Here is a 23783-nt window from a genome sequence, read left to right as displayed (position 1 = left end):
GCCGGGGAACTCCCTGGCAGGGCCCTCTCCGCCTGCGCTTGTGATCAGGTGGTCTGGCCGGCAGTGAGTCAGCATCCCATGACCAGCCGTCATAACAAGGGGATCCCCGGCCCCCTTGCTGCCACCCAACAAATGACATCTTGTCAGGCAGCCAGGCGGCGGAGGTGAGGAGCTGTTGCATGGGTCTCTTCAGGACCCAAGAGAGCAAGCAGAGGCCAGGGTAGCAGGGAGCTGGCAACCAGATCCTGTCCCCATGACCCAAGGCCTCCTTCCCACAGCTGCTTTCCTTCCCCTCCCAGGGCTGCAGGGAACTCCCTGCGCACTGAGGCCCCTCCCGCCCCTTCCCACTCTGCCAGTGGGAAAGCTTGGTGTCTGAATGGGGAGATCCACTATCCACCAGCCTTGCCACCACTGGGCAAATACCCAGCCTCTAGGTTTCCTCACCTTTGAAATGGAACTGGAGTGGGGCGATCGGAGTCACCGTTCCCTGGTGATGCCCCCCTAGGTGTGCTAGTTGTTGTTTGATTGCCTTTGGGGGTGTCAGCTGGGAGGGGGGGTGTCAGGCAGGAGACTATAGGCAAGGTTGAGGTGAAAGAGTGACGAGCATAGAAAAGACCTTGAGTCAAGAGGTTCTGGAAGACGAGATGAGCAGTGGTGGCTGGAAAGCCTTCTGGTTTTATTGCTATCTGGTGTGGTGTAACCACCCCCTCAGTTCTCCCTTCCTCCCTTCCAAAAATAACCCTAATAGGGACCAGGATTCTTGGCCTTTCCTAATCAATAGAAGTTGACTAGAGGCCAGACAAGAAATCTAAGGCAAGGTTTTTAGGGGGCCCGTGTTGCGGCCCCCTTAAAAACAAGTAATAGTTTCCCTTGGCGGCTCTCTCCCTGAACGGGGTGCAAGCTTGTTATACGAGGTGAGGGTAGGGGCGCGTCAGCGGTTGGACAGGAGGGGTGGCCCTAGGTGGTCTGCCCACCCCTCCAGTGGTGCTGAGTGCAGGGGGCACGTGCAGTACCCTACTTTTGCTCCCAACACCTTGTTTTTGCTCCCAGCTCTGCTCTTTGGAAGTAGCAGTTGGATTTTTTTTTATTTGGTCTTTTTGTATCTTTTTATCTGTAAGTTGCCCCAAATGTGCGTGCGCGCAGTTATTTTTAGTCCCTTATTGTTTCTTTGTATTTTGTTGCTGGACAAGAAGTTTGTCCGGGTGCAAGCATTGAAGCACTGCAGCAAAAGGTCCCAGGTCCCAACCTATCTCAATCCCATCCCTTGACAATGATTTCCTGAAGTTCCCTTCAGTTTATTTTTTTAATTTTTAAAAAATAAATTTTTTTTTTTTTTGGCACACGGGCTTAGTTGCTCCGTGGCATGTGGGATCTTCCTGGAGCAGGGATCCAACCTGTGTCCCCTGCATTGGCAGGCGGATTCTTAACCACTGCGCCACCTAGGAAGCCCATAAAAAATAAATTTTTAAAAAATAAATTTATTTATTTATTGGTTGTGTTGGGTCTTCGTTGCTGCACACGGCTTTCTCTAGTCGCAGTGAGCAGGGGCTACTCTTCTTTTCGGTGCAAGGTCTTCTCATTGCAGTGGCTTCTCTTGTGAAGCATGGGCTCTAGCTGGGCGGGCTTCAGTAGTTGTGGCTGTCAGGCTCTAGAGAGCAGGCTCAGTAGTTGTGGCGGACAGGCTTAGTTGCTCTGTAGCATGTGGGATCTTCCCTCCCCAGGGCTTGAACCTGTGTCCCCTGCATTGGCAGGCAGATTCTTAACCACTATGTCACCAGGGAAGCCCCCTTTATTTTTTGGGGGTGTGTGGAGCCAAGCCTAGAGGTTAGCGGTGGGGCAGCCAGAGACAAGGCCACCGCAGGACAGGCTGAGCTGCTCTGGGCCACCATTTAGATTGAAGATGACAGGGAATCAAGCCTCTTTCCCACCCCAACACTAGGCCCAAAGTTTGAGTTTATTTCTCCATAGGGGAGCAGTCTCATAGTAGGGTACCTCCAAGCCACACTGCCTCAGGACCTGTTTGCTATTCTTGTCCTCTCTCTAACAAGAAAGGGAGACACCCTCTCCATGGTTCCTAACTAGCCAAATCATTCCCCCTGGTGACTTTTTCCTGGCTCCCCTTGCCTGGACCGCTTTCCCCCCTGCCCCGCACAGCAACCTTCCCACTCTAAATGTCACCTTCTCAGTGGGGCCTTCCCTGACCGCCCCCTCAGGACAATCCTCAGGCACTGGATATCACCTCCTTTTAGCCCTTCCTGCAAAAGCCCACAGCCCAGGCCAGAAGGGGCCTTGGGGGCGGGAAGGGGGCTTCTGAGAGGAAAGGAGCTCCAAAAGTCAGTGGTCATGGGGAAATGAAATAAAGCTACGGAGGAGACATGGTTGAAGAGTTAGCTAATGCCAAGCTGTGGGCCTTGAAAGCCCAGGGGCCCTCTAGCATCGCTGCTGGAGGCCACGAGCAGCCTTTCTGGGCTGCGCTGCTCGCACTAGAACGGGTGCGGGGGGGGGGGGGGGTCCTGGCCCTGCGGGGGTCCCCGAGAGGGCGGGAGGATTTAGACGTTGCCACCGCAGCGGGGCCGTGGAGACGGCTGTCACCTAAGCTGAACCGGGAAAGCGAGGCCCAATGTGGGGCCACGTTTGTAAACAGGTATCCGAAAGTCCGGCCCCCATGATCAGCAGGAAAAGCACGAGATCAGACGGTCGGCGCCAGGAACCTCACCCGATGACACCCCGGCCCTGTCCGCCTGCCCGGAAGGAACGCGCGGCCTGGAGCGGAAGCGGCCGGGGATCCGGCCAAGGTGGGGTCCCTAGAGGGGGTCAGCGGGCCGCCCGTGGGGAGGCTGAACCCGACCCCGAGCAGCGTCCTCCAGCCAGCCCCTTCCCCTCCAGCATGTGTGCTTGGGCTCCCGGCGCCGGGCGGGGCCCTGGCCCGACTGAATAGCCGGCAGGGGCTTCGGTTTTCCCGCAGCGAGAGGGAGCGCACACCTCGCTCTGTGCGTCCGATCCGCGGGTCAGAAGGGGTCTGGCCGGGCCGCCGGGTCGCAGGTCCCCTAAGACACTAAGTTCGGTAGAAGCTGCCCCTGCCTGGGGTGGGGGCGTGTAGCGGGGCTCGGACGAGGGTCGCCACTTAACTCCGAAGGCTCCGGCCCTCTCCGGCCTCTCCAGCCCTCGGTGGAGACCTTCCCCCGAGCGCACATCGCCCCGGGGGCCCCCAAAGCAGAGGACCCGCCTGGCCGCGCAAGGTTCTGGAATAACCGAGGGAGGAGGCATGAGGCGTGTGGGAGGGGAGCCGGAGCCCGGCGGAGGGACCTGGGCCTTCGGGACGCGTGGACAGCAGCTCAGGGCGGAGCGCGAGGAGGACGCGCGGGAGGAAGAGCCTGGGCTTCCAGCTGGGCTCGAGCAGCGGAGGTCAGCAGCCTCCCGGGAGCGCCATGCTCAGGCCGAGCGGGTGCCCGGGGGGCGGGAGCTGCTTTCCCCGCCGGGTGGGGACATTAGGATCCCATGCGACGGGCGGCCGCTGCTGGACAGGGCTGGTCAAGCGCAGGGCCCTGCCCCTCCTCTGCCCCGCTCCGGTCGAAAACCTTCTGGGAAAGTTACGGAGCGCTCACTCGGGCTCCGAAGTCCCGGCCCGCTGCCCCTATGGCCAGGCTCCGGCACTCGCCCCTGCGTCTCCGGGCCGGGACTTACGGCCACCGCCGCCCCCGGCCCCACGCGCCCTCTGCTTGTGGCGCGCGCTCTGGGCCCCCGCGCCTGGCACCCGGGGGAGCGCAGGGAGCGCTTGCCGGGTGCGTGGGGGTCGTGCGAGTGTTGGACGTGGAGTGTGTACCTTAGGGTGTCACCCTGACTCTGGGGCGGGTACGTCGCGGGCCTCCTGTAAAGTATTCCGGGCGCCCCCTTTCCGTGACGGCCGCGTCGCGCAGGAGCCACCGGACCTGCCCGCGAAGGGAAGGGGCAGCGAGCACGGGCTGCCAGGTCCCAGCTGCCCTGTCGCTGGGGGGAAAGGGGGTGCCGGGGCTTGGCGCCAGCGGCCGCACAAGAGGAGGGCGAGCCAGTGGCCCTGGCGGCTGGGGCAGGGTCCTCAGCGCCCGCTCTGCCTGGCGCCCAGGAGGTACTGTCTGGAGGATCCTGAGCGGAGGAGAGAGTAGAGGCCTGGAGAGCGCGCAGAACGTGAGCTTCTCGGAGAGCAGGCTGAAGTTGGCAGGAGAGCAGCCATTGCGACCCGGTTAGAAGCATGTCAGGTGGGGAGAAGTCCGCAGGGGATGGGTCACAGCTACTGAGAAGGGCACAGCCCCCCTCCCCCCAGGGACCCACACTCTTCCACCCTCAGACTGCAGTTCTAGAGGAGGAGCTGAGGTTCCCTTAGACAAGACTTCTGGAGAGAGAAGGGGACTAAAGCCCCTTCCCACTCCTAGATTTTGCATTCCCCAGTCCCCTTGTTAACACCTGGGTGCATGGACTCTTTAATCAATAGACATCGGTAAGAGGCCAGCCAAGAAATTCAGGCAAGGCTTTTATTGGGACTCCTGCTGCAGCAGAAGGCAGCAAAAACAAGTAACACGTTCTCTTGCTCCCTCACTCGGGGGATTGGGGGGAGGGGGGAGGGCGCTGCGAACGGGTTCCTTAAATGGGGTGAGGGTAGGGGCAGCTTGGTGGGTGGCTCTGGAGGGGTGGCTTAGGCGATGTGCCCATTCCCTTGGCAGTGCTGTCCGCAGGGATCACGCCTGCTACCCTGCTTTTGCTCCAAGCACCTCAGAAGTGGCGGCTGGGTTTGGGCCTTTTTGTATCTTATTGTTCATAATTTGCCCCAGTTGTGCAAGCATGCAGTTACTTTTAGTCCCTTATAGTTCCTTTTTGTATCTTGTTGCTGCTGTCTAGGTGCAAGCACTGCTGTAAAGGGTCCCAGGTTCCAGGTCCCAGCCTATCTCACCCTCACCCTGCTCCATTTACATCCCTTTTCTGGCTGGAAATTTTCCTTTGGGGATTCATCTCTCCCCTACCAGAGGACCCAAGCTTGATCAGACAGAGCATTTGTATTCTCCTGGGTCAGGGATGGCCATGGAAATGCCCACTGGGGCCACCTGAACGCAGGAGCCTGCCTGCAAGCTTCTGGGTCCCTGCAGGTCTAGTGCTGGATCATGAGATGACTTAAACCAGTTGATTTTGGTCTTGGTCAGGTGTATCCAAGAGTACTGAACCACCACCTCCCCACACCCCGTGCCTGCCACAGGGTTCCCAATGGCAGTGATGGTCACCACAGTGCAGACCAGAAATACGGGGGTCAGCTGTGGCCATGCCATGCCCTCAAACTACCAGAAGTTCCTATTGATTGTGCTACCCCCAGAAAAGAAGTAATCACACTCTCATAGTGCTCCTCTTATGCCAGGAAGCATTCTGAATATTTTATGTATATTAAATCACCTGCCCCCTTAAGGGGAGACCATGTGATTAGCTCTGGCCAAGGACCAGAGCCATGTATCACTTACAGGCCAGAGCATTTATTTATTTGCCAAGGCCAGAGCTTCTAAAGCTCTCTTTGCCTTTTCCAGGGAAGCCTGCAGTGTTCAGGTGGTTATTCCTGGAGCCTGGGCAGGAACTACCATGAGTAGAACCCTCAGACTTTGAGAAATATACCTTCATTCAGTCATACAGACTTGGGGTTACTGCAGCATAATCAAGCATGTCGATGAAATGTGCACAGAAAGGATAAAGTAACTTGTCCAAGGTCGCACAGCTTTACCACACCATAGTGGAGCCAGGATTATGAACCCAGGCAGGCTATCCCTCTAGTCCATGCTCTTGACCTCAATGTTTAAAAATCTTCTAAAGAATACCCTGAACCTATTTACTTTTCATTTCCAAACCCCGTCCCGCATTCCAGACAGTCTCTCTCCTAGCTGCCTAAGTTGGGGCAGAAAACCTTTCCCTCTACCTTCTTAGATTCAGTAGTTGAGGCCTGTGAATTAAACCAACAAAAGACAGATTAGCAAGAAAATGTTTTTATTCATGTACTAGACAGCTAGAATTTGAGGCTTATATACCAATTTAATGGGAGCAGCAGAGAGGGAAGGGGGGAGAAAGGTAGTTACATGGAAAACACATGACTTTAAGGAACAGTAAATGGGTCCTTAGAATATTTGGGAGTTTTGTGACAATGTCTGTTTGGGTTATCAGGTGACTAGAGTCAGTGTGTTACTGAATGCAAGTCTGTGTGCCCAAACAAACCAAAACATCAGAATTTGGAGCAGAGAAAGGTTTACTGCAGGGCCATGCAAGGAGAACAGGTAGCTTGTGCCCCCCAAACCCCTAAAAGGGTTTCAGAGAAGCATTTTAAAGGCAAGGTGAGGGGGGGCGTGGTTGGTTCTTGCAAACTTCCTGGGTGCTGGAATCCTTTGTTCTTGGACCTGTCCAAGTAGGTCAGGTCACAATGTTCCTTATTCTATCTCAGTTCTGCAACTTTTTATCTCTACATGAATGGGAAAGTGTTATACCCTTAAAGGTCAGAGCCTTGAGAATGGACCATCCTGTATATTTCAGGCCATAGACCACACTCTTAACTCAAAGGTTAAAGTAAAAGAAACATCTAATATGGAGTCAGATTTGTTCTTCCCTGTTACAAATCTTTCCGGAGTTGCTCCCAGGGAGGGGATTTCAGACACTGGAATTCTTTTGGGAGGCTCTGCTTTTAAGCAGATAAGGGAGTTCTGGGGGGCAGGGAGAGGGGAACTATTCTCAAATGTCTTCAGCTCAAAATAATTTTTATGTCACAGTGGCACATTCTGGACCCCCTTCTCTAAAACAGCCCCGGCTGGTCGTCTTGCTTCCTGTCTTACTTCCTGTCTTACTCTCTTCCATTCCTTCTCCATGCCTTCCAAAGTCATCATTTAAAAATGCAGATATGCACAGGGAGATCAGCTTGATGCTTTGTGAAGACCTAAAGGGATGGGATAGGGAGGGTGGGAGGGAGGCCCAAGAGGGAGGGGATATGGGAATATATGTATACATGTGGCTCTTTCATTTTGTTGTACAGCAGAAACTGACACAACACTGCAAAGCAATTATACTCCAATAAAGACTTTTAAAAAAATGCAAATATGACTGTTGCTCCCACCACAGCCCCCACTCCTGTCCTTGCTTTGGATGGGTCCCACAGTTCCAAGGGTCAAACCCAAATCCCTGATGAGGTGTGCTAGATCCCAGTGCTCTGCTCTGCCCCTATCTGTCCCAGACCTCCTCTCTCACTGAGCTCTACCCAGGCTGGCACTGATTGTTTATGCTGATCAACCCTCTACTGAGGCAGCGCCTCTCCTCCCCTGGGTCATACAGCTGACCTCACTTTCCCAGGGAGGCCCCCTGTCCTTGTGTGCTAACTCCCCACATTATAAACTTGCTGAGCCCTATGGACCTTACCTCCCAGCCCTGGGCACGGTGGCTGCAGATGGGACGCTGGCAAGGCAGGGACTACGTTGATGTCGGTGCACGGAGTGTCTGTGTCGCCGGTGACTCAAGCATGATCTGGCACAGGAGTGGATGCTCAGAACATTTGTTATGAAAGAATAAGGAAATGAGGCTGAGACAGGCTGGGGCCTGAAACCTGCACCCTTTACTGCAGTGCTTGCACCTGGACAGACGTCTCCTTGAGCAACAAAATATAAAGGACTCAAAATAACTTCCCGTGCATGCACAGTTGGGGTAAATCATGAACAACAGGATACAAAACGCCTGAGAACCCAACTGCCACTTCTGAGCAGCCAGGGTCCTGCATGTGCCCCCAACCCACAGCAGCACCAAGAGGGTGGGCAGGCACCTCCAGCATCCCTCAGGCCTGACCCCTGGACCCACCCCTACCCTCACCCCATGTAAGGAACCAGCTGGTCCCCCCTCCGGGGAGCGAGCAAGGGAAGCTGTTACTTGTTTTCACTCCCTCCTGCTGCAACAAGTCCCAATAAAGCCTTCCCTGGATTTCTTGTCTGCCCATTAAGGCGACTAGGAACCCTGGTCCTAACGTAGTTTGTGACAACGCTGCAAAGGAACATTGTCTCCTTCCTGGGAGAGGATCTGGGCACCTCCAGGACCACCCAGTGCAGCTTCCCTGTGGGTGACGAGCTGCTGCCTGAACCTCTTGTTTCAGTGTCACCGCGCCCAGGACAGACTTCCTGGCCCCTGAGGGCCTTCGTACCCGCATTCAAGCGACGCTTTTCCCCTCTCCTTTGTCCTTTTACCCTCATGGCCTTCCGCTTCCCCTTTGTAACTTTCCTCTTCTGAAATCTCTGTACGTCTCCTCTCTCTATCCTCTCCTCTCTCTGTTCTCTCCTACTTCCGTCCTGTCCTTCTGAGGGAGTGGACATTGCACAGCTACAGCATCGCTCCTCTCAGCTTCTGAGACCTGATCTCTCTGGCCGGCAATGGCTCCCCTTGAAGGGTGACAGAGGTGGGAGAGGCTCGCCTCACACCGTGCAGATCTTGGTCCAGCAGGCTCTCCCTGAATGGGAGATTGATGAGAGTGACAGAAGTTCAAACCTCATACCCTATAGTGGCTAGAAGTCTGATCAGCCCAGTATTCTCACCTTTATTTTCCTGCTGCCAAGAGAAGTCCCACTGGGAGGCAAGAGGCTGAAACAACAGATTTCTATATAACTGACGTAGGTATGGGTGAGAGTCCCACCTGTGGGTTGGAGTCTCATAAACAACTTAAAACTGACTGGTTTCCAGGCTTGATCACCCCAGTGGGCAATGAACAGGGGGCTCCCTCCTTCACTGGTGCTTGCTGGAAGCGCACAGTCAGGTGTCTGAATAGTGGTCCCCCTCAGTGGTTGGGGTGAAAGGGCAATCTCTCTCTTTTTCTGTCTTTTCTGCCCCTCCTCCCTTTACCTCTCTCTTGGTCCTCATATATATACTCCTACCCCTTTCATCTTGGAGACTCCTTTTTGGCTCACCTTTTTCACGAACCTCCCCCCACCCCATACTTTTCTGTCTTGTGTTCCTAACTCCGGCTGGCAGAAGGGCCAGTTGAGAGAGGAGCTGGGCTGGACAAAGCCCTCCAGAAGCCACCTCACCATAATACTATGTCTTGGTTTCTTGTTTGTATCTTTAAGTTTCTGTCCTTAGTACATGTTGAGTCTCAGTGAATGTTAAAAGGATCTTTGTTTTGTGTAGTTTTGTCTGTCCAACTACTCCTGCAAGTCTGCCTCATTGTAGGCATGGGTCGAGCACTTAAGCCTTGAAATACAAACACAGCTCACATTGCCTGACACTCCAGCCTTGGATTACTTAGTAGGACTTTAAAGAACAGGAAAAGAAAAAAAAAAGAGAAGCTTGCATTTCTCTCCCCTGCCTTTAAAATGTAACTGTTCTGCCTGGGCTCTCAAGAACTATCTGATCCATCTGTAGCCCTGTGACTGAGGAGAGGGAAAAAAAAAAAGAGGCCTTTTTAAACTCAAGCAGGAAAACTGCAGTCTCTGTTGCTGTCTTTCTGTAAAATTCAACTTGTAAATGAGCTGTATTTAATTTGCTTAAAGGAAATCAAGCACTTATGTAAATTCTCAGAAACAAAAGAAACTCACCAGAATACATTTCAGGTTCAGATTCATGTGATCTGGGAAACATTCACTATTGAATTCATACCTGAATTAAAGTTAGCTTAAGCTTGTAGGTTTAATTATTACAGACCTGTCTTTAGTGTCATCAACATTAAGTAAAATATTGTACCTAGGGTTACTGAAAGTCAGTAAGTGCACATTGTTTCTGTTATAAAATTTGTCAACAAGGAAAATAACCTGTTATGATTAAACTTTTAAGTAAATGTGGGACTTCCCTGGTGGCAGGGTGGTTAAGAATCCACCTGTCAGACTTCCTGGGTGGCGCAGTGGTTAAGAATCCACCTGCCAATGTGGGGGGACACAGGTTTGAGCCCTGGTCCGGGAAGATCCCACATGCCATGGAGCAACTAAGCCGGTGTGCCACAGCTATTGAGCCTGCACTCTTGAGTCTGTGAGCCACAACTATTGAGTCCATGTGCCACAAGTACTGAAGCCCCGCGCCTAGAGCCTGGGCTCTGCAACAAGAGAAGCCACCGCAATGAGGAGACTGTGCACCACAATGAAGAGTAGCCCCCACTCACCACAACTACAGAAAGCCTGCATGCAGCAATGAAGACCCAACACAGCCAATTAAAAAAAAAAAAAAAAAAAGACTCCACCTGCCGATGCAGGGTACACAGGTTCGATCCCTGGCCCGGTAAGATCCCACATGCCACAGAGCAACTAAGCCTGTGCGCCACAACTACTGAGCCCATGTGCTCCAACTTCTGAAGCCCACACACATAAAGCCTGTGCTCTGCAACAAGAGAAGCCACCACAATGAGAAGCCTACGCACCACAGCGAAGAATAGCCCCCGCTCGTCACAACTAGAGAAAAGTCCACACACAGCAACAAAGACCCAACACAGCCAATAAATAAATAAATAAATAAATTTATTTTAAAAAAACTTTTAAGTTAATGTAACTGAGACAAGAGCTTTTTGGTAAACTCTATAGGAATAATAATGTTTTGGAAATGTCCATCTAAAATAGTTTCTCCAAATTTTGGTAACTTTAAATTAAATGATAGGAATTCACTGAATATCCAGGCCAGTTCAAATAAGATAAAATATTGGAACATTAATTGCTAAACAGGTCTAAATTTACCTACTTTTCCCTTACAAGAGGGAAATTAAAGATGTTTGGGTTTATTAGACACGTCTTGTATCACACTGAGGAAAGAAATAGTGCTTTGGGAAGATGCACGTTTCTAGAGGTTATGGGATATTCCAATCAGTAAATGCTGGTATGACAAAAAGTTTACAATTACTTGCTTCTTTTTTTTCTTTAGAGATTAAGACTTTAAGGCTAAGAGTTATAAGGAAAACATTTCAGTCAGCAAGGAAAATGGGAAATGTTTTCAGTAAATGAAGGTATGAGGAATGGAAATGCATTTTGTTAAAAGGGGGGGGGGGAAGGTGATTTTGTCCTAGAGCTGGTTGTTTCTAAATGAAAAAGAAAATGAGGGACAGAATAACATATGATCAGAAAGTTGGAGAAGATCTGCAGAAAAGGAACATTGGGAAGAGAGTTTTGTATGTGGTCAGGATTTTCCAAGATTGGATTCAATTTAATTAGGTAAATGGATTTTGAGAGTAGACTGGTACAGGACTGGATTTGGTTTCTCTCTCTTAAGAGAACAAAGTTTTCTTGGGATGCTGCTTTTGATAACAGATTGTATGAACTTACTTGCCTTTAAATAATCAGTTCTCTATTTGCCCTTTGAAATCTTTTATTGTCACTTTGGTTAAATAAGTAAGTGTGGTTTCACAGTGACCTGAGATCCTATCTGACCAAGTGTTTTAAAACTTTTTGATGTTGGGCTTCCTAGCTGGCACAGTGGTTAAGAATCCACCTGCCAATGCAGGGGACAAGGGTTCGATCCCTGCTCCAGGAAGATCCCACATGCCCCGGAGCAACTAAGCCCGTGTGCCACAACTATTGAGCCTGCGCTTTAGAGCCCGTGAGCCACAACTATTGGGCCCATGTGCTGCAACTGCTGAAGCGCACGCACCTAGAGCCCGTGCTCCGCAACAAGAGAGGCCACGGCAATGAGAAGCCCACACTCTGCAATGAAGAGTAGCCCCCCCCACCCACCACAACCAAAGAAAGCTCGCGCACAGCAAAAAACACCCAACACAGCCAATAAAATAAATTAATTTTAAAAAAAAAACTTTTTGATGTTGACATACTTTCGAAGTATCAAATTCTAATTAAAATTCTTTTGACCTCCAGCTAACTTTGGGATGCTTAGAGGGCCCCCCCAAAGAGAGATCTTAAACTATCCTAAACTAATTGGGTTCATTTGGTATGTAAAATTACATTAGAAGCATTGTCAAATGAGTACCAAATCTTCTTAGGTTGTTTAATATGAGTTAATATTATTAATACAGACATTCTAGAAATTATATGGAATTCCTAAAAGTCTGATATGTCCTGATAAAGTGTTATCAGTCATAATTCTAGTTATTATAACCAAGTTTCTTTGTCAAATATATTGCGATCGGGTGTTCAACTGTGCCTTTTAAGTCTTTCATCATTCATAGACAATTAAGCTGATGCTTTACAAAAATGCTTCATCTTCAAGAAGATTCATAGAAAGAGCTTTTTGACAAGTACAGGTTTCTCATAACTTTCATATCATACCACTAAATTGGGTAAACCTGATGGCCTTGTAAAACTGCTAAATGGGATTGAGTGAACTGATGGATATGATTATAATTTTTCAGTTTTGTCTAAGATATTACTTACTGGCTTTTATTCTGTGTTTCCCAGATACTGTATAAGGAAACCCTTTCCCCTCAAGCTAATTATAATTTACAGCAGTTTGGTAAATTACACCTCTAAATAGAACTGAAACATTTATCTTTCCCTCTACCTGATCCTTCCAGAAACTGGAAACTCAGAGGTTCCCAGCAGCTTTATCAGGTAAATAAGAAAGGCCACCTCCTATCAGGTGCAAGAATCTCAAGGTATTTTGGGGAGACCTCAAAAAGGGAGGAATTCATCCAAATCTGTAAAGCACAATCTGTGATAAGCCCTTGGCATCACTTTCCTGGCCCTGAGTGGCCTTTTAAAGGTTTAGGCTGAGATTCCTTATGAAAAGTTCCAGCACAGTCAATTTAAAATAACCTATGTGATCAATTACACTTACAAAAGTAATCAAGTGAAGTTTATTGAACTCAGACTTAATTTGTAATCAAATAAATTGTAATTTGGCTGTATTTAGTAAAAATGAGGGTAATTTTAGAGAGAAAAAGATTATGTTTCAGTGGACATCAAGTTCTGATTCTGTTTTGAGGTCTATATTTACTAAGACTACCTCCCAGATAGTTCTTTGTTGTCATGCTACATAACTGCAAAGTTTAATTGAATTATTATTTTTTTATTGGGGTACAGTTGCTTTACAGTGTTGTGTTAGTTTCTGCTGTACAGCAAAGTGAATCAGCTATATATATACATATATCCCCTCTTTTTTGCACTTCCCTCCCATGTACATCACCACAGAGCATTGAGTAGAGTTCCCTGTGCTATACATATAGTAGTTTCTCATTAGTTGTCTATTTTATATGTAGTAGTATATATATGTCATTCCCAATCTCCCAATTCATTCCATTCCCCTTTCCATCCCTGGTGTCCATACGTTTCTTCTTTACGTCAGTGTCCCTATTTCTGCTTTGCAAATAGGTTCATCTGTACCATTTTCCTAGATTCCACATATATAAGTTAATATACGATATTTGTTTTTCTCTTTCTGCCTTACTAAACTCTGTAGGACAGTCCATCCATGTCTCTACAAATGACCCAATTTCATTCCTTTTTATGACCAAGTAATATTCCATTATATATATGCACCATATTTTCTTCATCCATTCATCTGTTGATGGACATTTAGGTTGGTTCCATGACCTGGCTATTGTAAATTATTAACAAGACACCCTAAGCTTGTTTCTGAAGCTTATTTCTGTAATCTAGATGAAGATCAAATGCCCAATGACCTGTGACCAGGCTCTATCAAAAAATGAAAGTTAAAAAAAAAAAATGAGAGTTATTGTGTTTACTGTACTGTGGCCCCAATACTTAGAAAAGAAAGAGGAATGTTAACTGCTAAAAATTCTCCTATAAAACATAAAGATTTAATTCTGGCTTTTTTAGAATTAGTGCAGCTCACAACCCAGGTAGCGGTAATCCACTGTAGGAGCCATCAGAGGGATGGATCTTTTGTGAGCCAAGGGAACAGCGAAGCTGACTGAACTGCAAAATAGGCAGCTTGACTGCAAGAGCCTGAGAAAGTTATAGCCCTACTGACTGGGCCCCTGAACTCCCTAGCCTCCCCCAGTATTCCCCACAGGAACAAGAAAATGCTGAGAAAAGGGGCTACGAGAAAGGAAGCACAGGCTGGTATAAAAAGGGGGACAAGCTTCTAATCTCTGAGACCCAACAATAGAAACTCACTAGAGCTTACATGATGCCACCCGCTATGGGAGGAATGGACTATGGGACTCAATGCAAAAGGCTTTCTCAGGGAAGGGGCTCAAAATAAAAGTAAAACAAGTAACAGTTGCCTGTGATTTGTGTGCTCAAAATAACCCAAAGGCCCATCCAATTCCCCCTTCATTACTCAGACCAGTTCAACACACTGGGGGGAAGACTGGCAGTTAAGATATCACCCAGATGGAGCTGGAATCAAGATGGCGGAGTAGGAGGACGTGCGCTCATTCCCTCTTGCGAGAGCACCAGAATTACAACTAACTGATGAAAAATCATCAACAGAAAGACACTGGAACTCACCAAAAAAACAAAAAAAAAACACCCCACATCCAGAGACAAAGGACAAGCCACAATGAGACAGTAGGAGGGGTGCAATCGCGTTAAAACCAAATCCCATAAATGCTGGGGGGGTGACTCACAAGCTGGGGAACAGTTATACTGCAGAAGTCCACCCACCAAAGTGAGGGTTCTGAGCCCCATGTCAGGCTTCCTAACCTGGCAGTCCAGCAACGGGAGGAGGAATCCCCAGAGCATCAGACTTTGAAAGCCGGTGGGGTTTGATTGCAGGACCTCCACAGGACTGGGGGAAATGGAGACGTCACTCTTGGAGGGCACACAAAAAAGTGTGCTCACCAGGACCCAGTGGGGAAGGGGCAGTGTCCCCATAGGAGACTGAACCAGACCTACCTGCTGGTGTTGGAGAGTTGCCTGCAGAGGCGGGGGGCAGATGTGGCTCACCGAGGACACAGGAGCACTGGCAACAGGGGTTCTGGGAAGTGCTCATTGGTGTGAGCCCTCCCAGAGTCTGCCATTAGCCCCACCAAAGAGCCTGGAAGCTCCAGTGCTGGGTAGCCTCAGGTCAAACATCAAACAAGGTGGGAACACAGCCCCACCCATTGGCAGACAAGCAGATTAAAGTGTCACCAAGCTCCGCCCACCAAATCGGATTAAAGTTTTACTGAGCTCCGCCCACCCAGCCCAACCCACCATCAGTCCCTCCCATCGGGAAGCCCCCACGAGCCTCCTAGATAGCTTCCTCCACAAGAGGGCAGACAGCAGAATCAAGCAGTATTAGCACTATTTCATCTTGTGGAACTGAAAACCACAGCCACAGAAAGATAGAGAAAATTAAAAGGCAAAAGACTTTGTACCAGATGAAGGGACAAGATAAAATGCCAGAAAAACAACTAAATGAAGAGGACATAGGAACCCTTCCAGAAAAAGAATTCAGAATAATGATGGTGAAGATGATCCAGGACTTTGAAAAAAGACTGGATGCAAAGATCAAAAAGTTGCAAGAAAAGTTTACCAAAGACCTAGAAGAATTAAAGAACAAACAAACAGAGATATGCAACACAATAACTGAAATGAAAAATACACTAGAAGGAACCAATAGCAGATTAACTGAGGTAGAAGGGTGAATAAGTGACCTGGAAGACAGAATGGTGATAATCACTGATGCGGAAAAGAATAAAGAAAAAAAAGAATGAAAAGAACTGAAGACAGCCTAATAGACCTCTGGGACACCGTTAAACGCACCAACATTCGCATTATCAGGGTCCCAGAAGGACCTGAGAAAATATTGGAAGAGATTATAGTTGAAATCTTCCCTAACATGGGAAAGGAAATAGCTCCCCAAGTCCAGGAAGCACAGAGAGTCTCAGGCAGGATAAACCCAAGGAGAAACATGCCAAGACATAGAGCAGTCAAACTGACAAAAATTAAAGACAGAGAAAAGTTATTAAAAACAACAAGGGAAAAACGACAAATAACATACAAGGGAACTCCCATCAGGTTAACAGCTGATTTCTCAGCAGAAACTCTTCAAGCCAGAAGGGAGTGGCATGATATATTTAAAGCGATGAAAGGGAAGAACCTACAACCAAGAATACTCTACCCAGCAAGGATCTCATTCAGATTTTATGGAGAAATCAAAAGCTTTACAGACAAGCAACAGCTAAGAGAATTCAGCACCACCAAACCAGCCTTACAACAAATGCTAAAGGGACTTCTCTAAGCGGGAAACATAAGAGAAGAAAAGGACCTACAAAAACATAAACAAAACAATTAATAAAATGGTAATAGGAACAAACATATTGATAATTACTTTGAATGTAAATGGACTAAATGCCCCAACTAAAAGACACAGACTGGCTGAATGGATACAAAAACACGACCCATATATATATACTGTCTACAAGAGACTCACTTCAGACCTAGGGACACATACAGACTGAAAGTGAGGGGATGGAAAAAGATATTCCATGCAAATGAAAATCAAAAGAAAGCTGCAGTAGCAATACTCATATCAGATAAAATAGACTTTAAAATAAAAATGTTACAAGAGACAAGAGAGGACACTACATATAGATCGACCAATCAATCCAAGAAGAAGAGATAACAATTATAAATATATATGCACCCAATATAGGAGTACCTCAATACATAAGGCAAATGCTAACAACTATGAAAGAGGAAATCAACAGTATCACAATAATAGTGGGGGACTTTAACACCCCACTTACACCAATGGACAGATCATCCACACAGAAAATTAATAAGGAAACACAAGCTTTAAATGACACAATATAGGACTTATTATAGATATCTATAGGATTTAGATATCTATAGGACATTACATCCAAAAACAGCAGATTACATGTTCTTCTCAGGTGCACATGGAACATTCTCCAGGATAGATCACATTTTGGGTCATAAATCAAGCCTTGGTAAATTCAAGAAAATTGAAATCATATCAAGAATCTTTTCCAACCACAACGCTATGAGATTAGAAATCAATTACAGGAAAAAAAACAGTAAAAAACACAAACACATGGAGGCTAAACAATACACTAGTAAATAACCAACAGATCACTGAAGAAATCAAAGAGGAAATCCAAAAATACCTAGAGACAAATGACAATGAAAACACAACGATCCAAAACCTGTGGGATGCAGTAAAGGCAGTTCTAAGAGGGAAGTTTATAGCGATACAATCCTACCTCAAGAAACAAGAAAAATCCCAAGTAAACAATCTAACCTTATACCTAAAGAAACTAGAGAAAGAAGAGCAAACAAAACCCAAAGTTAGTAGATGGAGAGAAATCATAAAGATCAGAGCAGAAATAAATTAAATAGAAACAAAGAAAACAATAGCAAAAATCAATAAAACTAAAAGCTGGTTCTTTGAGAAGATAAATAAAATCAATAAACCTCTAGCAAGACTCATCAAGAGAAAGAGAGAGAGGACTCAAATCAATAAAATTAGAAATGGAACAGGAGAAGTTACAACGGACACCACAGAAATAAAAAGCACCATAAGAGACTACTACAAGCAACTATATGCGAATAAAATGGACAACCTGGATGAAATGGACAGATTCTTAGAAAGGTATAACCTTTCAAGACTGAATCAGGAAGAAATAGAAAATATGAACAGACCAATCACAAGTAATGAAATTAAAAATCTCCCAACAAACAAAAGTCCAGGACCAGAATGATTCACAGGTGAATTTTATCAAACATTTAGAGAAGAGCTAACACCCATCCTTCTCAAACTCTTCCAAAAAACTGCAGAGGAAGGAACACTCCCAAACTCATTTATGAGGCCACCATCACCCTGATACCAAAACCAGACAAAGATACTACAAAAAAAGAAAATTACAGACCAATATCACTGATGAATTTAGATGCAAAAATCCTCAACAAAATACTAGCCAACAGAATCCAATAACACATTAAAAGGATCATACATCATGATCAAGTGGGGTTTATCGCTGGAATGCAAGGATTCTTCAATATACACAAATCAATCAATGTGATACACCATATGAACAAACTGAAGGATAAAAACCACATGATCATCTCAAATAGATGCAGAAAAAGCTTCTGACAAAATTCAACACCCATTTATGATAAAAACTCTCCAGAAGGTGGGCATAGAGGGAACCTACCTCAACATAATAAAGGTCATATGTGACAAACCCACAGCCAACATCATTCTCAATGGTGAAAAACTGCAAGCATTCCCTCTAAGATCAGGAAGAAGACAAGCATGTCCACTATCACCACTACTATTCAACATAGTTTTGGAAGTCCTTGCCACAGCAATCAGAGAATAAAAAGAAATAAAAGGAATCCCAATTGTAAAAGAAGAAGTAAAACTGTCACTGTTCGCAGATGACATGATACTATACATAGGAAATCCTAAAGATGCCACCAGAAAACTACTTGAGCTAATCAATGAATTTGGTAAAGTTGCAGGATACATAATTAACACAGAAATCTCTTCCATTTCTATACACCAACAATGAAAGATCAGAAAGAGAAATTAAGGAAACAATCCCATTCACCATTGCTACAAAAAGAATAAAATACCTAGGAATAAACCTAACCAAGGAGGTAAAAGACCTGTACTCAGAAAACTATAAGACACCAGTGAGAGAAATCAAAGACGACACAAACAGATGGAGGGACACACCATGTTCTTGGATTGGAAGAATCAACATTGTGAAAATGACTATACTACCCAAAGCAATTTACAGATTCAATGCAACCTAATCAAATTACCAATGGCATTTTTCACAGAACTAGAACAAGAAATTTTATGATTTGTATGGAAATGCAAAAGACCCCGAATAGCCAGAACAATCTTGAGAAGGAAAGACGGAGTTGGTGGAATCAGGCTTCCTGACTTCAGGCTATACTACAAGGCTACAGTGATCAAGACAGTATGGTACTGGCACAAAAACAGAAATATAGATCAATAGAACAGGATAGAAAGCCCAGAGATAAACTACGGTCAACTAATCTATGACAAAGGAGGCAAGGATATACAATGGAGAAAAGGCAGCCTCTTCAATAAGCAGTGCTGGGAAAATAGGTGAGCTACATGTAAAAGAATGAAATTAGAACACTCCTTAACACCATACACAAAAATAAACTAAAAATGGATTAAAGACCTAAATGTAAGGCCAGACACTATAAAACTCCTAGAGGAAAACATAGGAAGAACACTCTTCGACGTAAATAACAGCAAGATCTTTTTTGATCCACCCCCTAGAGTAATGGAAATAAAAACAAAAATAAATAAGTGGGACCTAATGAAACTTCAAAGCTTCTGCACTGCAAAGGAAACTTTAAGCAAGACAAAAAGACAACCTTCAGAATGGGAGAAAATATTTGCAAACGAATCAACAGACAAAGGACTAATCTCCAAAATATATAAACAGTTCATGCAGCTCAATATCAAAAAAACAAACAACCCAATCAAAAATGGGCAGAAGACCTAAATAGGCATTTCTCCAAAGAAGACATACGGATGGCCAAGAGGCACATGAAAAGCTGCTCAACATCACTAATTATTAGAGACATGCAAATCAAAACGACAATGAGGTATCACCTCACACCGGTCAGAATGGGCATCATCAGAAAATCGACAAACAGTAAATGCTGGAGAGGGTGTGAAGAAAAGGAAACGCTCCTGCACTGTTGGTGGGAATGTAAATTGATACAGCCACTATGGAGAACAGTATGGAGGTTCCTTGCAAAACTAAAAATAGAACTACCATATGACCCAGCAATCCCACTGCTGGGCATATACCCAGAGAACACCATAATTCAAAAGGACACATGCATTCCAATGTTCTCTGTAGCACTATTTACAATAGCCAGGTCATGGAAGCAACCTAAATGTCCATCAACAGATGAATGGATGAAAAAGATGTGGTATGTATATACAATGGAATATTACTCAGCTGTAAAAAGCAGTGAAACAGGGACATTTCTAGAGACATGGATGGACCTAGAGACTCACACAGAGTGAAGTGAGTCAGAAAGAGAAAAACAAATATCGTATATTAACACATATATGTGGACTATAGAAAAATGCTACAAATCAACCAGTTTGCAAGGTAGAAACAGAGATATAGATGTAGAGAACAAACATATGGACACCAAGTGGGGAAAGTAGGGAGGGTTGGGGGGGAATGAACTGGGAGATTGGGATACCACACAGTACACTCTAAATATATGCAGTTTATTGTATGTTAACTGTATCTCAATAAAAGCTCTTTAAAAAAAAAAAAAAGATATCAGCCAGATGCCCCCATGGTCAGGAGAGAAATATCTTCTTGCGTTTGTTGATACTTTCACAGGATGGGTTGAAGCCTTCCCAATCCAATCGGAAAAAGATACTGAAGTCTGTAAATCCCTTTTAAAAGAAATAACTCCTGGGAATTCCCTGGCAGTCCAGTGGTTAGAACTCTGCGCCTCCACTGCAGGGGGCATGGGTTCAATCCCTGGTCAGGGAACTAAGATCCCACATGCCATGCGGCATGGCCAATTGAAAAAAAAAAAAAGAAATAATTCCTCAGTCTGGACTTCCAGAGTCCCTCCAGAGCAATCATGGGCCCTCTTTCATACCCCAAATTGCACAGGGGTTCACAGCCACCCTAGGGATAAACTACAAGCGACACACCTCTTAGCACCCCCAATCTCCAGGGAAGGTAGAGAAAATGAACTGTACTTTAAATAAAACCTTAGCAAAACTCTGCCAAGAGACTCATGAACCCTGGACCAACTTGCTTCCTGTTGCAGTCCTCAGGGTCCGCAGAGCCCCCAGGAGTAGTCTGAGTCTTAGCCCATTTGAAATGACCTATAGGAGGCCTTTTCTTACTCTTGACCCTCTACTGGATGAGGAAGTGAACAAGACCCTGAGATATATTAGTGATCTAAGATAAATTCAGAAGGCAGTCCAGGACTATGCCAAAAAGGCACTGCCAGTTTCCACTAAAAATACAGTGGAAAGGGCAGTCCCTTTACAAATAGATCCCAGGGACGATGTTCTTCTTAAAACCTGGGAAGAGGGGTCCCCTGAAGACCAACTATTGCCAACGTGGAAAAGCCCCTATAAAGTAATTTTAGCCACCCCACTGCTGTCAAACTGCAGGGTATATCTGGTTAGGTACATCTGTCCATACTAAAGCTTTTTACCTCCAAAAACCCCACAGGTCACAACAGAAGAACTATACACCTGTGGGCCAGTAGAACATCTGAGATACCTGTTCAGAAGACAGGCAGCACCACTGGTAAGGAAAAGGATGTGGTGGGTGGGACTCCTACAGGCCATCCTTGCTATTGGAACTCCTGCTTGCATTCTGCCAGTTTGTCAGCCACCCCCGCCAGGGAAGGAGCTCCTTTGTCCACGCTGGGTTTAAGGGAAACACTCCACCCCAGAAATGCGCCTCCTACTGACTCTGTCCACCTCACTAGTCCCTGTACCTGGGGACAATGGCAAGAAAACTCACTTCTCAGCATTTCCAGAATCCTATCTGAAGGAGAACACTGAAAAGAATGCTGGATGTGCCGTCAGCACCCCCAGCTGGCTACTGGCCCTCCTCTGGCATTCCCCCTGAACCTGCTGGTTCCAATGGTAAATAACAATCGGAATTGGGGACAATTACCACCCCCCTTGACCTCTGCTGGTCACACCTGCACCCTCCAGGGGGGTCTATTCCAATGCTGTAACCTGACCCCTCCAAACAACTGGACCTGAGGCGGGGCACACTATGTTAAATTGCACAAATGGCACTTGTTTCATATGTTCCAAGAACCTCCCATATACCCAGAGAAAACCATAATCCAAAAAGAAACATGTACCATAATGGTCACTGCGGCACTATTTACAATAGCCAGGACGTGGAGGCAACCTAAATGCCCATCAACAGATGAATGGATAAAGAAGATGTGGCACATAGATGCAATGGAATATTACTCAGCCATGAAAAAGAATGAAATGGAGCTATGTGTAATGAGGTGGATAGACCTAGAGTCTGTCATACAGAGTGAAGTAAGCCAGAAAGAGAAAAACAAATACCGTATGCTAACTCATATATACGGAATCTAAAAAAAAATGGTACTGATGAACCCAGTGACAGGGCAAGAATAAGGATGCAGATGCAGAGAATGGACAGGAGGACACGGGGTTGGGGGTGGGGGGGGTGAAGGGGAAGCTGGGACGAAGTGAGAGAGTAGCATAGACATATATACACTACCAAATGTAAAACAGATAGCTAGAGGGAAGTTGCTGTATAACAAAGGGAGATCAACTTGATGATGGGTGATGCCTTAGAGGGCCAGGACAGAGAGAGCGGGAGGGAGTCACAGGAGGGAGGGGATATGGGCATATATGTATAAATACAGCTGATTCACTTTGGTGTACCTCAAAAGCTGGTACAAGAGTGTAAAGCAATTATATTCCAATAAAGATCTTAAAAAAAAAAAATTATGGCCCCATACCCCTAAACACCACAGAAGGGGAATGTGTGTGGTGGGAAGGAAATGTCCCATCCACCTGGTCAACACAATTCAACCAACCTGTGAGATTCTTGCCCATGGAGTGCAACTCTCTGATGGTGCCAGCAGGATCATACATGAGCATCTTGTTAAAAATGTCATAGAGCTTTATATGCTTTTTTTTAATTTTTTTTTTTTTTTGGCTGCATTGGGTCTTCATTGCTGAGTGAGGGCTTTCTCTAGTTGCGGCGAGCGGGGGCTACTCTTTGTTGCAGCGCGTGGGCTTCTCACTGCCATGGCTTCTCTTGTTGCGGAGCATGGGCTCTAGGCACACGGGCTTCAGTAGTTGTAGCATGCAGGCTCTGTAGTTGTGGCATGCAGGCTCCATAGTTGTGGTGCACAGGCTTAGTTGCTCCACGGCATGTGGGATCTTCCCAGACCAGGGCTCGAACCCATGTCCCCTGCATTGGCAGGTGGATTGTTAACCACGGAGCCACCAGGGAAGCCCTATATGCTTAATTATCAACATAACGGTCTGCTGTCCCCTAACTGTTCAGGTGCAAACAACAGTTACGTCCTTCAAGGACTGTCGGCTTTTCACTATCACAAGACAGACATTCGGGCCTGCATCCCTGAAGTGTTTGTTTCCCTCTGCGGACACCCAAACCATCATATGTTACAGAAGTATGGCCAGGTCCTGTCCTTTTTCCAACCTAGCTACGGCCTATAAATGCATTGATAACGTCCACTTTATAGGAGAGTGCACCGTAGGGGCTATAGGAATAAGAGGGATTTTTTAAATCTACAACAGGACCACTCCAGCTCGCCTCCAAACCCAGAGAGCACTAGGAATGATCTCAGCAGGGGCAGGGCAGCTCCATGGGGAGGCTTTACCTATCACAAAACAATACCAAGAAGTCTCACCAGATAGCTTGGTTATATGATGGAATAGACAAGGCAAGCCTTAACAGGACTTAAAACCTCTCTTGTTTCTGGACTTCCCTGGTGGCACAGTGGTTAAAAATTGCCTGCCAATTCAGGGGACATGGGTTCGAGCCCTGGTCCGGGAGGATCCCACATGTTGCAGAGCAACTAAGCCCATGCACCACAGCTACTGAGCCCTTGTGCCACAACTACTGAAGCCCGTGCGCCCAGAGCCCATGCTCCACAACAAGAGAGGCCACACACAAGAGAAGCCCGTGCACCGCAATGAAGAGCAGCCCCTGCTCAACACAGCTAGAGAAAGTCCGCGCACAACAACAAAGATCCAACACAGCCAACAAATTAATAATTAATTAATTTTAAAAAAAACCAACCTCTCTTGTTTCTTTGGCTCTTGTAGTTGTTGACAATCATCTAACTCGTGACTGTCTTCTGGCAGAAGATGATGGAGTTTGTATGATAAGTGATACTTCCTGCTGCACC

General features: G+C 46.4%; 1 protein-coding gene across 1 annotated transcript in view; it reads right to left on the bottom strand.

Annotated features, from left to right (window-relative positions):
• The window catches only part of SQSTM1 (sequestosome 1), a 37379-nt gene extending 13596 nt beyond the window's left edge, over positions 1-23783 (bottom strand). Inside the window, exon 1 of the mRNA XM_057710426.1 lies at positions 23675-23783. Within this exon, the coding sequence (XP_057566409.1) occupies positions 23675-23714 (40 nt within the window). The 5' untranslated portion in view covers positions 23715-23783. The remainder of the gene's footprint in view (positions 1-23674) is intronic.

Source organism: Hippopotamus amphibius, chromosome 15, assembly GCF_030028045.1.
Source record: "Hippopotamus amphibius kiboko isolate mHipAmp2 chromosome 15, mHipAmp2.hap2, whole genome shotgun sequence".
Classification (NCBI taxonomy): domain Eukaryota; kingdom Metazoa; phylum Chordata; class Mammalia; order Artiodactyla; family Hippopotamidae; genus Hippopotamus; species Hippopotamus amphibius.
Note: the sequence above shows the minus strand (reverse complement) of the source record. Positions and strands in the feature narration are given on the sequence as shown.